Genomic DNA, 16,905 nt, shown 5'->3' with positions numbered 1-16,905 from the left:
ATTATTTTTTCATTACTTTTTTACTATTATTTATAAGTATTCTCAATATTTTTTATGTATTCTCACTACCCAAACTAAACTTAAGTAAAATCATAAAAGAAAAACGCATAGCATCATTACGTGGATAGCACACTGAAGATCTGAAGGCATGGAGGAGATAAAATGTGGATAGACAGATATGAGTTGGAGATATTCAAAATCTTTTGAGGCTTCTGATTGGTTGATTGCAACCTCATGTTCACCACCACACTTTCCCACTCTTGCATTCATCACCACCCATCTCTTTAGGTTGTCTTTTACCCATTACTCGTTATATTTCCGTATGAGTTTGAGAATAAAAAAAAGACAATAAAATCGCAACAAATAACAGAGTCTGTGATGCAGGAGATAAAATGTGGATAGAAAGATATGAGTTGGAGATATTCAAAATATTTTTGAGGCTTCTGATTGGTTGATTGCAACCTCATGTTCCCCACCTCACTTTCCAACTCTTGCAGATCACCACCCATCTCTTTGGTTGTCTCATTCTCTTCGCATAATATTACACTAATGTTCCCCCCCTTTCTACACACTTCCATACACAGTTCTCAAAACTCTTCTTTCTAAGAGCAGTCTCAATTGTAAAATAACTGTAAGATTGGGAGCATGGCTGCAATGGCAATGGCAGCAACTGCTAGCTCTAGCACTGTTCTCAGGCCAACTCCATTTCTTGGCCAAAACAGGGGAGTCAACGCCAACCCTCTTAGAGATGTTGTGCCCATGGGAACTGGGAAATACACCATGGTACTTCCTCATTGGTCTATTTCTTTTTTAATTTTTTGAGTTTATTGGGTGCCTAACACTGGGATTTTTTCGTGTTTGCCTGTGGTATGAATAGGGAAATGATCTGTGGTATGGGCCAGACAGAGTGAAGTACTTGGGACCCTTTTCAGCTCAGACTCCATCATACTTGACTGGAGAATTTCCAGGTGACTATGGCTGGGACACTGCTGGATTATCTGCTGATCCGGAAGCCTTTGCTAAGAACAGGGCTCTTGAGGTAACTGATATTAGATGAAACTGAACCATAAAAGAAACCAGTTTAGTATTCAAGGGTATCTAATGCCAAATCTTTCCAAAGCTGGTTGTGTCTGCTTGTTAAACTGTCACTTGTTCTTTACTGTAAATCCGTGCATATGCTTATATCAATGCCATTATTGTACTGTCAATAACACAGCATGTAGCCTTTGCTTTATTTTTTTCTCTTCCAAAAAGAGAAAAATAGAGCCAGGATGAAGTCATTATTCAGATTCTTCATCGCTGAAAACATTCTCATTGAAGTATGACATTTTTATAATCCATATTATACACCAAAATCCTAGACCAGATTTATTGAAGTAGAATTGTGAATATAGCAACAGTAGAACCCATGACAATACTAAGTCGTTTGTGGAAAATTAGGTGATCCACGGCAGATGGGCAATGCTTGGAGCACTGGGCTGCATCACCCCAGAAGTTCTTGAGAAATGGGTCAGAGTAGACTTCAAAGAGCCAGTATGGTTCAAAGCTGGAGCTCAAATCTTCTCAGAAGGTGGCCTCGACTATCTGGGCAATCCCAATCTTGTTCATGCTCAAAGCATCCTAGCAGTGCTAGGCTTCCAAGTCATTCTCATGGGCTTAGTCGAGGGATTCCGCATCAACGGCCTTCCTGGAGTTGGAGAGGGCAATGATCTTTACCCAGGTGGCCAATACTTCGATCCTCTTGGCCTTGCTGATGACCCTGTGACATTTGCTGAACTCAAGGTGAAGGAGATCAAGAACGGCCGGCTAGCCATGTTCTCAATGTTTGGTTTCTTCGTCCAAGCCATCGTCACCGGCAAGGGCCCGCTTGAGAACCTCTTGGACCATCTTGACAACCCTGTTGCCAATAATGCATGGGTCTATGCCACCAAGTTCGTGCCCGGATCTTAAACTGAACTTGGGTCCCTCAATCTTGTTTCATGTGATCTAAATAGAATTGGAAGTCCATGTGTAGTTAACGTAATTTCAGACTTAAAAACTTACAAATGTGTATTTGCTTTATCCAACGATGGCCATTGATTTTTGGGTTGTGCTAGCCTTAGCTCTGGTTGAACAATCAGAGAGAGATGGTATTCCTAAGTTTTACGAATGAAAATGAATAGGAAATTCATCTGTAGGCTAGGAAGTAAGAAGAGTCATTGTGAAAAAAATGAAATTACAAAAGATGATAATAACACAAACTCGCAAAAACCGCTTAGAATTTGTTTGAGAATACAACTATTTTTAAATATTTCTATATTACTTCACTATTATTCACAAACTATTTATAAATTATTCACTAATATTCTCATTATTATTCATAAATCATCTAAGATACGTTATGTTTGGATAGCGAAGAACTACTTTTCCATATTTTATCATTATTTTTTATTTACTTTTGACTACTTTTTATTACTATTCAATATTTTATAACTTTTTCATCACTTTTTCACTACTATTTATAGATCATCTGAGATTACCTCACTACCTAAACGTCGTTAAAAACTCTTACGTTTGGATAGTGAAAAGTATTGAGAAGAGAAGTGAATAATAATAAAAATATAATAATAGAATATTGAATAGTAGTGAAAAGTAATAAATAGTAATAAAAAGTATATGAAAAATAATAATAACGTGATGAATAATAGTGGAGTATTACGAGAGCGAGAGGTATTCTTGGTATCCAAGCATCATTAAACACTTTTGGGGGGTGGGGGAAGAGAAACTTATACGATAATAGCAATATCTGTCCCTTTGATAACAAATAGTTCAAACAAGCACTTCGATGCAAAGGACAGGCAGTATGAACACTTTCCCTTCTACATCCTTCAATATTTTCTGTTCTAAATATTCTCATATTACATCAATGACAACCGATTATAGACAAATACACTGACATATATATATATATATATATATATATATATATGTGTGTGTGTGTATGAATAAATACGCATCACCGTCTCTCAACAAATCCCTAGTTGGCTATGCACAAGTTTATGAACACTTCTACCAAGTAACAAAAATTGGTAGGTATACAATCTCTCTCCTTCAGTGCCTCTCACATTATGGGAACACCCATATATGTCGCCATAAATATAAACAAAGAGACCCCAGAAAAGCGAAGAGGCGGTTTTTGGAACATTTCTTTTTCCACCATTTTTGTAATCATTCATCAGTCCATACTTGGTAAGAGATTATGTAGAAAGAATATATACTATTATGCTCTTGAGCTTAGTTTCTCCCACCATGTCCGTCGACCTTCCGATGGCCTTAGTTTATGAAGCTTTGCCTTTGTCTCCCGTAACCTAATTTTGTATTCTTTTTTCCATGCCTCAAAACTGAGCTTAAGTTTCCGAAGTTCATCATCAGGATTTACAACAGAAGCTGATTGCCCTGATTTGATCTCTACCAGAGCTCTGGCATCATTGTTAAAAATCTGTCTACGCTGCTCAAATTCCTTAACCAGATTGCTGACCGCATTCAAAGTACCATTGGCATCACGTCCCATTAATTTTAATGGCGTGCTTCCACCAGGAGTTTGAGATCCCATGGGCGTGTTATCCTCAGAGTCATAATAGTGAGGAATTGAAGAAGCGTCAAGTTTTCCAGGTTGAACTGATGCATTGTCAGCAGCTAGGCCCTTTCTAGCTGCAGCAAGACTCATCTGCATTAAAGTTGCCATTAAAACCCTTGGGCATCTGAGTGATCCAATCAGTTAAGGGTGCAACTCTTACAATCACAAAAAAATAATTAAGCAAATAAAATTTTAAAGAGAAGCACCAAGACCTTTTTTTTTTTTAACTTCAATAAGGTGTGAATTGAACTATGTATGAGCATGCAAACTTACTTGCAAGGAGGACATCTGCTTTTGCCACATCATCTCCATTGATTTCATCCTCACTTCATATTCTGACCACCTTGTCTCGTTCTGTCGTAGTTGCTCCCGCAGTGCAGTATTTTCCTCTTCCTTCTGTTCCAGAGCGGCTTCTGCCTTCAGAACCCGCATTTGAAGCTCTGCCAAAACCGAAGGCAGAGCCTGAACCTGCTCTTGTGGTATATCCTGCTCAAACAAGAAAAGTGATCTGTTTAGTCATCCAGGTTGATAAAATTTAACAGAGAAGCAAAACAGTAAACAGACTTCACCTTGCATTTATGAATAACAGTTTAGATAAAAAGGAAAGAATAAGCACTTAGCATTTTCTGCTTTGTTAATTACAAGTGAGGATATAATATGCAGATAACTGTGTTTATTAAAGATGCATCCTCAAAGAGAAATGCGGTTAACATCTTATTCTTGAAGAAGGAACCCTAAACTGCCTCGTGCAATTCTCCATCTCCATAATGTAACATATTATACATCTTCAGCAATCTATGTGCAAACTATACCATTTGGTTGTGGTCAATGCAAGCTGAGGTAAAAGCCATAGGTGTAGTCAAGGCCATGCAGGCAGTTCGAGATATACCACTTATCATGGATTGGATGTGATGCATTGACAAAGCTAGTTCTGTGATTATATGCATTTCATAAGCAAGTCAAACCTGAAATTACAACTTCCATTGGAAGGAGTAAGCACCACTTCTTTTTTTTTTTTTTTTTTGGGGGGGGGGGGGGGGGGGGGGGGGTTGTGGATTTCTGGAAAATTCAGCATCACACTTGATACAAATTTCATGGCACTTGGAACTTTCTTGGAAACATAATGTTGGCAATGATAACAGCTGATAAATAAATCTTGATTCTTTTGGCCGTGCTTCTAGTTTTTTTTTTGGTCAAACAATTAAATTTAATTTTTTTCCGAAGAACAAGGCTCAAGGAAAAGTATTCCATCTTGGGAAAATTAAATCTAATTTTTTAATTTATTTTCCAGCATTGAAAAACTTCTGTATATATTGCAGTTCCCAATGCCCAGCAAAACTTCAGGGCTGGGGGAACTGATAAAGATAGGAAAATACCACTTCATGAAAGAAATATTGACTATAGCCTAAAATTAACATTGGAGGGACCAAAATAGATGAAGAGTTCTCTTGGTAATCCCCATGAGTACCCAGAAACACTATTAATAAAGGAAAAAAGAATAGGAAAGTGAATATTCGCGCAAGCTGACAAGTTCATCACAGAGTACCTTCATTTCTGAAACCTCTCTGGTTGGCTTCTGCTTGGATTTTGCATTCTCGGTAGGTAAGTTACGCGTGCCATTGGCATGCCTCCGAACAAGCCATCCACGGATTACTACAATATTTGTATTAGAAAATCAGAAAACCGTATGCAATTGAACCACCACAAAACCAATGAATGAAATAACTTTTACCAGATTGTAAATATACAGCTGCTTGCAGCTCATTAAGGATTTTGGGAGCAATAACAGTGCAGCACTTTATCCTAGCATTATACTTCCTCCTAGCGTCTTCACCACGAATAACTGCATTGATTCCATCAATTTCATAAATCATTTCTAAAAAACTTGCAAAAAATTATTTTGAAGACCCAAAAAGGATCAAGGAAACCCTAAAATCAATTCAGTCTTTAAGCAACAAATTCATTTTTTTAGGTACTTCACAGCGAAAAAGTACTGAGGCCTACAAACCTATACAGTCCTGGAGAGAGTGCAATCGTATAGAGTAGAATCTTTTTTATACAAATACCCAAATTGTATATAACAGTAAAATAAGAAAAATAAAAAAAACAGAATAACATACCACGAACAAGATTATAAAACAAGTTGCTTTCAATTGGATATGGATGCATTTATAACAAATTAAAAATTAAAATTGGATATGGATGCACTACATGATTGTAACGTTATCACTCCTTTGACTTTGTGGAAGAAACGGCGACCCTGTTGACCACGGAAGCATTTCTGAATACCAAGTATACCTTGCAGGACTTGATTTCTCCTATTCTCCAATGCACCAACCTATAAGTCAGTAAAATATCACAGCATCATATAAACCATTGCAGAAGATAAACTCAGTTCATTCAGAAAGACAACAGTCACTGTTTGAAAACTCAGCAGTTCAAAACTCTTCCAAAGGATTGAGATTAATTTCAGTTGACAGAATACTCTTTCAGTCTAATGTCAAAACTGGTTTTTCTCCATATTCAACTATCAAGTAAATTTAGCAATGAAATTGGCCCCAAAGTATTAACCTCAAAGCTTTATTTTCGTTCTCTCTTTTCCTACTCTACCTTTTTCTCTTTCTTTTCTTCTATTTGATATCCTTACCCTCAGGCGCCCATAAAGTGATCTGAATATCCAGGCCACATTGCTAACCCTAGAAAGCCAGTTTTAGTGTCGATCAAATCAGCACAGTACCATGCCTTATTATTTTCACAGACACATAAAAAAAATTGGGAAAAATATGCTTCATTCCAGCTTGCATCATAGACCATTTGAGCTAATCAAGAATTTCTGGGTGGTGTTACACAATTTGTGTATGGATATCTGAGAAGGACATAAAATTCAGTGCAATTATAAGACAAATTTAGAAAAGCATTTTGGGGGCTTGATTTATAGGTCATTTGATTTAACTGATCGAACAATGGAGAAGATTCCTGGTAATTTCTGTAAAAAGTTATGTCAATTATTCTGAGTGACATGTTAGTGGAAGCAGTTGTAAATCAACTACAACCTCTCTGCAGACTTGGCAATTATGAGTCGTCTTGTATGGTTAGTGAAGATGGCTTTTCTTGCAAGTTCTTTAGAAATCCTTCCAAACATTTCTTTTTTTTTTTAAATTAATCTATTGTTTTTCATTCATGCATGATAGGAGACTATCTTTAATACATTATAACCATAAATTTGACTCTGTTTAGGGTTTTGGCTTCCATGTCTAGGCAGAAAAAGACTTTCTGTTACATACATGCATATCTCACACACACACACACACAACACACCCCCAGCACATATGAAATTACCTGCCCCATTCTGAGATACAATTTGGTATAACCAACTTGGTACATTTCAGGGAGGACATGAAACTGCTTTAGCACTGCAACTGAAATACTTAATGGATCTTGAGATACATTATTCTCTGAAAGTAGGAACCCATACCTGAATATACAATAGCAAATGAGAAGAACTTACTCATCTTAAAAAGGGAGGAGCATTAAACAATGAGTCAAGCCGGTGTGTAGAGCACACCATCCACATCACTTAAATGGTAACACGTGATTTGTAAGATTCAAATATTAAAATTTCTCTTCCAAATCAAACATGCCATGAAAGCACTTTACTAGGTGTGTTATCCACACCGGCTTATAAATAGACTTTTTCTTAAAAAATTAATAAATGGTTACACCCTCTACCTTCCTGCAAACTCTTGATGTGTAATTCTAGTAGGATATCCAGATTTTGAAATCCTAACAACCTCCAAAACTCCACAACACCTAAGCTGTTGTAGGGCAAGGTCCTCTTCATATATTCCAGGAAGCTGCTTGCTATTTGGCTTTATGCAGCGAATGAAGTGAGGAGTGGTGTTCTCCAGCTGGTGCATCAATTTGAACAGTTGACCCTATAGGAATCCAAGAGATTCTTCAGATTTTGCAATACAAAACTTCAGCTACATCTCAAAGTACCAGAAAAGCCCGTACTCTTCATACTACTGAAAATACAGTAATTTTCCAGAGTGGAACTCCAAAATTATCTAATACGGTCACATGCAACAGTCAATTTTCAATTATTTCAGCTTTTGATTTAAAGTACACTACAGCAATTCATATATATGATTGAAACAAAATGCAGCTGGCATATTTACCTTAAACTTTGTACCAACACTCTGCTTTGCGGGCCCTGGTGCACCCATCAGACATGAAGAGTTTGCTGGTTTCTGAGATTGGTCAAGAACTTTGGAAGCAAACAACTTTAATGGTTGGCAACTGCATGATAAGAGGAGTTGGATCGAATCAGAGTGCAGCCGATCTCTGTTCTTTTCCAGGAAGCCATTTGTATCGTATATAACCTAATAAAACTACAGATGTTAGTGGACCATACACATGTTGTGAAAAAAGACCTCAATGGTTCATTAACTCGCATTTACTTTAAAAAAATGCATAAATATTTTAGAAAGCTCGGGCCTTCATTGTAGCTATAATGCTTATGCAAACTAGCAAAATTAGGAAGACCTAGCAACAAGTCATTATTCAAGTCACCTATAGCTAGTCATCATTTACTAACATATATTTAACTCAAAACTCTGTACATCATATATATCTGGGGTAAGAAGTAAGCAACCACAATATATCAGGATTAGAAAAACAGTGCTACTATATATTGATTGTCAAGATCAAATGGAAAATCAAATATTCAAAGTTTCAGGGATATACTGTAAACTTTGGCCCAACATTTCAAAAGTGAGAAGACTATGAAAGCAAAGCAAGATGCTGACTCCTTCAATTTTGGGAATAACTGTATGGATACTCAAAGTAGTGCAGCATATTTCCATTAAAAGCTAAAACATGATTAGTGGTTTAGATAAAGTGAATGAATATAAATCAAAGCCTGGTCATAGTTGAATTACGGTTTATTTTAGAATTGTATCAGAATCAGAACCAGTTCTCTTAAGTAGAAGATATTTAGCTTCTTTAGCCCAGATGAGTCATATGAGTCAAAAAATCAACTCGAATTTCAATAGTGCAGGTTAAACCATCCTAACTCATAATATCGGGAACCTCCTAGAAAAATGAGCAATAACAAACCTCTCCAGCATAGTGACATATTCTGAAAGCCCCGCCTCTTTCTCCTTTAAAGCAAGAATTAGAATTTAAGTGCTCTTTAAGCTTACTAGCAAATGTCAGATCAGTGGCTTTGGGAAAATTTGATTCCTCATCCAACAAAGACAGTAGACCTAAAGGTTTCTGCACAATTCACCACACGATAAAGAATGAGTGTGATAGAACTACAAAAACAAACACTTTGGTTTCACACGAGAAGAAACCAATCCAAAGAGCTGAGTAGATTATATAAATGAAGGAAAACAAAAGCTTTTTTTTTATCTGCTAAAAAACACACTAACAGGCTTAAGGAAGGCACACACATTTTATATTAAAAAAAGTACAAAATAAAGTAAAAAAAATATGGGATAAGATACAAATCAACTCCTGTTACAAGGTAGAACGTGATAGATCAGAAGGTTGAAACCAAGTAAATACCTTCTCAAAGATATCCAAGCACTCCTGATTGTCTTCAAAATCAACTTTTGTCCAATCAACCCCATCTAATTCATAGTCCTGCAAGGAAATTGTGACTGAGTGATTCATAACAATCGTATCATATGTTGATAATTGGGAAGTTTTATCATATCTTCTTAATTGAGAAGTTCTACTGGAGCAACGGAAGAGAAAATACATCCAAAAATTGGTTCAAGATGGATAAGTTAAAGATGAACTTCTGATTTTGCAAAACCAACTGCAAGACTGGAAACATTACAGAACCATCAACATTTTGCAGAATGTTGTCAAGTACTTTTTCCATTAAATAATTAACACTTAAATTTCACTCCCTTAAATTAGAATACACTTAAAGTTGGCTTGTGGTCAGCAACTAGAATTGTTAACAACTATTTATTTGAACATACAGCAAAAGGTTCTAGTTCAAAGGCATAAAAATAAAATATTAAAAAAAACAAACGCAGCTCTCACTTCCTAATTCTCACAAAAATATGCCCCTACTGTCACTGTCAAATGCAAAGCAACCCTGCAACGAGGGAAAAAAAAAAAAAGACTCAACTAGTAAAAGACAGAGACATGATCAAAGATAAGGGTGATAGTCAAATAACATAATTATCTGTCACGGAGACAGAGAGAGGAACAAATGAGGGTGATAGTCAAATAGCATAATTACTTTTCCTTTCCATTTTTCTTGTCTTAAACATCAAATAAATCAATGAAGAAGAAAATCCCCATCCTTTCTTTTATACCCCTCCCTCATAATTCATTCTCTCTATCTAGTCCATCCCTTCATAAACTCCCAAGCCCACTGTTAAGTATGCAAAAGCCACTTAGGATTACATAGTATAATATGACAAGACACCTTATTGTGAGTCTTTGAAGCATCATTTCATTGGAAAATAACTTTTAAAAGATGCAATTGTATTGAAATTAGAAGGTTGCAATGCATTTAATAGGCTCACCTCCTGCTCAAGTTTAAACAGATGGCGGTTGAAATGTTGTTGCAGCCTCTCATTCGCATAATTTATACAAAATTGTTCAAAGCCATTTCTCTGGAAGCAAGGAGATGATATCATCAGCTAAGTATGCAATATATTGTGCCAAAAACGTTACTATATAAATGAACAAAAACATGTACCTGAAATGACTCAAATCCATATATATCAAGGATACTTATGGATCTCCCAGTACGTCGTTTGCCCACTTCAAGTGACTTGTTGATTTGTTCTAAAAGCCAGTCAAACATGCTTGCATATATAAATTTTGCCAATGCATCTCTTGTGTCGATTGCCTAAATTTAGATAAGAAATGGGCTCTCATGTTACATTAAAAGAGTGATCTACCAAACAGAGAAGGGTGGGGGGATAAATGTAAACACAAAAGAGTGCATCTGAGAGCTGCTTAGAATAAAGGGACAGCCTTGTTAGGCCTTATTTTGAGAGCACTAAGCACACCTGCTGCAATTTCTTTATTTATTTATTTTTTTGATAAATAAGTTCAAATTTTATTGATAATCCATGCACCTGCTGCAATTTCAATCCTTTTGCAATAGTATCCTTGCCAGCTTGGATTTTATGGGTAGATAAAGCTAGAATAAGTTCCTGGGAACAGCAACCCATCAGCCCAGCAGCATTTCTTACAGCTGCCAAAAGGAAAAGAGAGTAGAATTCATGTCAAGTAGGTTTATGTATTAAAGTCTTTAAAGAATATATGCACAATTTACCAGCACAGAGGGAAAAGCAGATGGCTTAAACCAAGCTCTTGATAAAATGACATGACATGAAATGATATTTGTATGAATAAACGGACAAGGAATGTATGTTAGAAGAGAAAACATAGACCTATGACTCTAAGATGAATTCATATATAGGAAACAAGGAAAGAGAGGGGGAACAACTACCATGGAGAATTAGCTTTTCCATGTGAAAAGTTTCTGTATCTTACAATCTCTCGAAAAATATGAGTTGCAACTAAACCATGACACATCCATAGCCAAAATATTAAGGTCTAAGCCAAGGGAATCTATTCCATAGTCATTTTGGTCACATAAACTGGCATAAGACGACACACTTTTTCCTTAATAAATTTGTAATCATATATACTAATTTTTTCAACATTTGTAGTAGCATACCTAAGAAACCTACACTTTGTTTACTTAAGTCAACTTTCCAATTGGTCACTTCATCAACAAATGCACACACATACTCTCTTCTGAGGATGGATGACCTGCTACTGACACAATAATCATATTCCCTCCACATACTGTGTAGCGTGGATTTTATCACTGCTCAAAATATTACCATATGGCGCTAAACCTTAAGAATTACAATTCGAAAATACTAATTAAAAGGATTCCAGATGGTACAACTAGCATCAACTATTCAAGCCATCAACACTACCAATATAGAAACATCAGGTACATGACATCTATCAAGGTCATGAGCCAAACACATAAACTTACCTTCATCAGCTAACACCTCTACATAATTTTCGTTGTCAATTACTTGAAATGATATGTTCCCTAACCATAAGACCGCAGCAAGCATTGTAAATATGAGATCTTGATCTGCTTTGCTAATTCGAATAATGTCTAGGGCTTCCTGGAACAATAAGACAACAATAAGGATATAGGGAAACAAATGAATGGGAAAGGGGATATAAACAATAATAGTAGTAGAAATAACTCAATGCACAATTACCACGAGGAAATGAAATTTCCGAGCATCATCAACGCCATGAATTGCCAAGCAATCACTCTGATTAAGATACTTGTACTCACTAGCAAGTCTTAAGTTCAGCCTCTCTGCAAAGGAAAACATAAATTAATTCCAATTATCACATAATAATTTATCTACAACCCCATTTAAATGATTATATCAGAATATTGAGAGGACACAATAGCTGGTTGTAACTTTAGAAAACGCCTGTGTGATGGCATGTTAGCGCTTTGGTTTTCTTGCTCGGCATACGACATATACAAATATGACACCACCTTGGCTCAAATTTGAAGCGCAATGAAGATTATTTCAGATTATCACTAAATTTAAAAGGCAAGGTCAGTCAGGAGAAACAATAAGGAAATCTGATAAGATCGTAACTCGATGTTTTAAAGAGAGAAATGAACATTTGAGTAGCCCTACAAAGAGGATCAATCACTATTAAGGTCCAGCTGTTTTGGGACTCCGCTTTTTCAGTTGTCTGTAACATCTAGAAAATCCCTGGTATGCCATATCACATAGCTGGTTTTAAATAGGCTGCAAACCAATTGGCATATGGAAAGAGTACCCGTAGAAGCAGAAAGATTCTAAGGGCTATGATGCGGTGACTTCATAAACATTAGAAAACTCAACTTGCCCACACAAGAACAAATACAATCAGGAAAAGGTGCGTGCCTTCACTACTATGGCATGACTTATAGAGCAATTTTTGTCACATTGGAGCAACAATTATGCATGTTGAGAGGACTTGAATCGGCTAAATATGGAAATTAAACTATAAGAAATTTGTGTGAAAGGATTAATAATGAATGTCCAACCTTTAAGAGCCATTGGAGCACCAGCACAAAGTTGATAAAATATGTGGTATGACCTCTCACCATTGACTAGTTGAACCACTCTTGACTGGCCAAAGGAGACAAGATAATTTCAGAAGTGAAACATTATAATATTAAAGTTCCAGGCACTTCAGATGGGGAAACAGGTTACCTTTTCTAACAGAACTGTCCACATTTATTGCAGGTATATTGACATTTGATACAGGCATGAGGTTGAACAACAAACAAGTCAGTTAGCGCACAATATGCATTGCAGCATAACATGACAGCAACTTATTCAAACTTAATGCTTACAGGTTTGGATTTTAGCACCGCATATCTTCCCCAGTGAGCTAAAATGAATTTCAATCAACTTCCCCTGCACAAAATCAGAACCTATGTAAACAAAACTGCCTAGTCTTAAGATCTCATTTGTAAATAGCAAAAACAGAAGGTAGTCATCAATCATCTATATAAAACCCTAGCAGTCCACACCAAACAAAAACGTCTAAGCTATGAACTGTGATAAACCTAGGAGTACCTTCTGCAATGAAGAAAAGAAAGAAGGAAACTCACAAATCGGCTAGAGTTGTCATTCCTAGATGTTTTTGCATTCCCAAATGCTTCCAGTATATAATTGGTCTGAACGATCTCATATTCTATCCCGCAACTGCCACCAAGAGCAGTCAAATATTGCATTGCAATTTTAGCTGTCTCAGTTTTCCCAGCTCCACTTTCCCCACTGAAAGAAAAAAGTAAAGATTAACCCATGTGCTACCAATCAAATATACAGAGTGAGCTCAGAGACCAGTATAGAAGAATAGTAGTTAAATAATAATGAGGAAAATGGCAGCACCAAGTTAGCGGAAGATTTAATTGAAGACCTCCTAACCTTATGATTATGGACTGATTTACTTCATCTGCAATATAAAATTATAGCAAAAAGAAAAGTGTTCAGCAAGAATTTATGCATTGAGGCCCCCCCCCCTAAAAAAAAAAAAAAAAAGTTAAATAAAACAAATAATTTGCCCACCTCTCATCATCTCATTATAAGCAGTGTCTGCAATGGCATAAACATGGGGGCTGTCCATAAGCTTCTGCCTATAAGCTGCGACAAAATCTTTTCCATATATTGGTACATCTTTGAACGGATTAAGTGAAATTAAAACTGGACCTGCTTTACTCTATAGAAAGAAAATACAAAAACCATCAAATGAGAGTGAAAATGGAGACAGGAATATGACTTTCAAGCACATGTAAGAGGAGCATATCATACTTACATATATCTTATCCCGGAAATATCTATACTGAAGATTGTAAAGAACTGATGGTTCATTCAAATAACTTAGCTGTATAAGGTCGTCAACACCATCCAATATATCTGGGTTTGCAGGGAAGAGCTCTCCTCTGGGCACGTTCACAACCTGAAGTAATGACAAAAGGTAAGTGCAGGGACCACCAACTGATAAAAGTACTCATAAACAAAATTCAGAAATGCCCAAAGGTAATGAAATTTACATTTCCACTAGAGAGTGAAACAAGTGCTTCCTCTCCCGAAGTTGATTGTATCGTTCCAGACTCCCAAAACCCACTAGTGAGCCGACACCGAATATGAAGTTTCTGCTAAGAAAAATTTACTTTCAATATATAATATATAATACATGTAAGTCTACAATTAAACTACTGGTAGAAATACACAAAAAAAAAAAAAAAAACTAATTCATTGTTACTTTTTGAACGCATGGAGGAACAAGTTTGGTGGTGGTCCAGAGGATAAAGCAGATGATACACTTTGAAAGTAAGAAACCCCAGCCTCTCTAATCAATAGTGCAACCATGCTTGACCTCTAATTTTAATATTTATCACATCCGATTATATATTTTAGTGCAATAGGTGCAGTAACCAGTCCATCAAAACAAAATGACATTCCAAAATTTATCTTCCATTGCATGAGGGCCGACATATCCATGATAATAGACAAAGAAAAATTCCACATTTTCTTGATCACTCCGAGACCAAGGCCCAAAAACTTTATCCGAACACCATGCAATAAAATAAACAGCTCTGTTCTTGGAATTTATTGCACGCCTAAATGCTGACACAACTTTGAGCGCAACCAACACACCTTACCAGGACAACAAAGAATCAACCAGAACTTTGCAATTGCCTCCTAATGCAATAACCAAATTCCTCGTTTTCTTGATCACTCTTTCTTTTCTAGTATAAAACCCGATGCAACATTCTTGCGATTTGTTAAAAAAATTCCTCATGCAAGACTTTCATTAATACATCTTTACCAAGACTAATAGAACAAAGAATCAAACCGAAGAGGATATTATTTTAGCTATTTTCCTACGCACCTTTTTTATGAAATAACCGATGTTGTCATCCCAATCCAATTCTCTTATCTTCAGCTGCGAAGCACGCGTCGCAGCAGACTTGCTATCCGAATCTACGCCCTCGGTGAGCACATTTTTACCCTCCTCTGCCTGCACAGCATACGGCGACTCCACATTCTGATCTTTCTTCAGCTTCTTGCTCCCAAAACTTCCTCGCTTGAACCCCAAATCGATCTCTTTCCTCTTTCCTTCTTCTTTCCCATTGCACTCAGTCGGTGCACTTCCATCACCTCCCCCTTCGCCGACCTTGAAGTTGGTCGGTAGAGAGCGACGCGCCGGAGGCAGCCGAGCCCTCGACGTCGGCCGAACCGGGAGTGCCGGCGGCAAGTCCTTGGGCTTCTCGCGCTCGTCTCTCCGGCGCAGAGAGTCCAGCATCTCCTCCAGTGAGCTCCGCGCAGTCATCTTCGTCGGGGAGAAGGTGACTTTCCCCCTCGAGCCCCGAAGTTTTCACAAATTCAAATCCAAATCCCGCTATCACAAGCTCAAATTCCACCTCTCCTGAATGAATTCGAACCCTGCATTGTCGAAGACACGAACCAGGAATCCCTGATTGCAATCAAAATATCAGAATCGTCGTCCGAAGAATAAAAGGCTGCAATTTCGACGTGGAGATGTTTCCTCGTTCGTCTCCGAAAGCGCATTTTGCTAAATAAACCAGAAGGATGCGCTGATTTCCATAGTGAAAAAGCGTATTTTACGAGGTTCAAGGAGAGGTTAAGATTGATTTTGAAAAACAAACCTCGTAAGAGGGAAACACGAGTGAAAGAAAGTTGTCACCGTTGTTTTCTCTGTTCCGAAAAAACAACATTTTGGAGCTTACTTAGAGGAAGGATTTGTTGCCATTATCGTTGTTCTTGTTGCTGCTGCTGATGCTACTTTTAAGGTGCTGTGACGAAATTCAAATTTTTGCAGGTGGGGCTGTTCATTTCGTGTTTATTGAGAAAACCGTTTGGATCTGATAACTATAAAGGGTTAAATTTATTTTACAAAATAATATAAATATATATGTAAATATATTCTTGAAAAAACCGTTTGGATCTGATAACTATAAAGGGTTAAATTTATTTTACAAATAATATAAATATATATATATATATATATAGAGAGAGAGAGAGAGAGAGATGAAACAGTTAGTGCTAGTTCTCTGGGCTCCGGACACGACTACATTTTTAGCATGTATATTTGAAGATATTCACGGTTTTGAACTTTGGGTACCCTCTTCATTAATTCTTACCCAATTTGCCTTTTTATGGCATAATCCATTAAATTTATCCTTTTATAAATAATAAGATGATAAATATTTAGATTTAAATGGGTTAATTTATCCTAGAAGACATGATATATCCTTTTAATATCTTTTAGTGCTCTTCTTGTTCTAAGCAATTTAGATGACATGTTATTTCTTTGTCTTATCATCTGAGAATTACACTAATATACACTAAAAATCCTATTATTAACAAAAGGTTGAATTTAGCAAGAAATTAGACAAGCTTGAGATAAATGAGTGATTAGAGATGAAATTATTATACATTTTGCAAAAAAGTGGTAGCTATAATTAAATATCAATATCATAATACAACACACATACATATATATATATATATGGAAGTTGAGAAAGATGGCTCAAGGCAATGAGTTTTAGCTAGTTGATAAATGATATTTACAGTTTTAAAATGTTAAATCTCGCACACTCCTTTTAAAAAAGTGGATAAAAATAAAAGTCGTATGAAAATTTTATTTTTTTAATGATAGATCTTTTTTTTTTTTTT

At 36.4% G+C, this 16,905-nt stretch overlaps 2 protein-coding genes across 3 annotated transcripts; one reads left to right on the top strand and one right to left on the bottom strand.

The window, feature by feature from the left end:
* Positions 1–487: 487 nt before the first annotated feature.
* LOC121237430 (chlorophyll a-b binding protein 13, chloroplastic) lies at positions 488–2,061 on the top strand. Its single transcript, XM_041134164.1, has 3 exons — positions 488–783; positions 878–1,039; positions 1,441–2,061. Exons 1-3 carry the CDS (start codon positions 646–648, stop codon positions 1,948–1,950), a joined length of 810 nt encoding a protein of 269 aa, XP_040990098.1. The 5' UTR covers positions 488–645; the 3' UTR covers positions 1,951–2,061.
* Positions 2,062–2,773: 712 nt separating this feature from the next.
* LOC121237429 (myosin-2-like) lies at positions 2,774–16,109 on the bottom strand. 2 transcript variants are annotated; one of them, XM_041134163.1, is made up of 25 exons: positions 15,957–16,108; positions 15,098–15,682; positions 14,256–14,357; positions 14,018–14,161; positions 13,771–13,921; positions 13,630–13,657; positions 13,314–13,479; positions 13,053–13,116; positions 12,910–12,923; positions 12,741–12,825; positions 11,905–12,008; positions 11,667–11,805; positions 10,729–10,847; positions 10,344–10,496; positions 10,168–10,257; positions 9,188–9,265; positions 8,735–8,893; positions 7,795–7,998; positions 7,346–7,551; positions 6,956–7,091; positions 5,828–5,954; positions 5,349–5,459; positions 5,163–5,269; positions 3,890–4,102; positions 2,774–3,706 (listed from the first exon to the last, which is right to left on the bottom strand). In XM_041134163.1, the coding sequence occupies exons 2-25, from the start codon at positions 15,536–15,538 to the stop codon at positions 3,260–3,262; spliced, it is 3,588 nt and encodes a 1,195-aa protein (XP_040990097.1). In that variant the 5' UTR covers positions 15,539–15,682; positions 15,957–16,108; the 3' UTR covers positions 2,774–3,259. The 2 variants fall into 2 exon arrangements, with proteins under 2 accessions (XP_040990097.1, XP_040990096.1); XM_041134162.1 differs by having other exon boundaries at positions 15,098–16,109.
* Positions 16,110–16,905: the final 796 nt, after the last annotated feature.

Source organism: Juglans microcarpa x Juglans regia, chromosome 6S (genome assembly GCF_004785595.1).
Source record: "Juglans microcarpa x Juglans regia isolate MS1-56 chromosome 6S, Jm3101_v1.0, whole genome shotgun sequence".
In the NCBI taxonomy this organism is placed as follows: Eukaryota; Viridiplantae; Streptophyta; class Magnoliopsida; order Fagales; family Juglandaceae; genus Juglans; species Juglans microcarpa x Juglans regia.
This window is presented reverse-complemented; position numbering and strand designations above follow the sequence as displayed.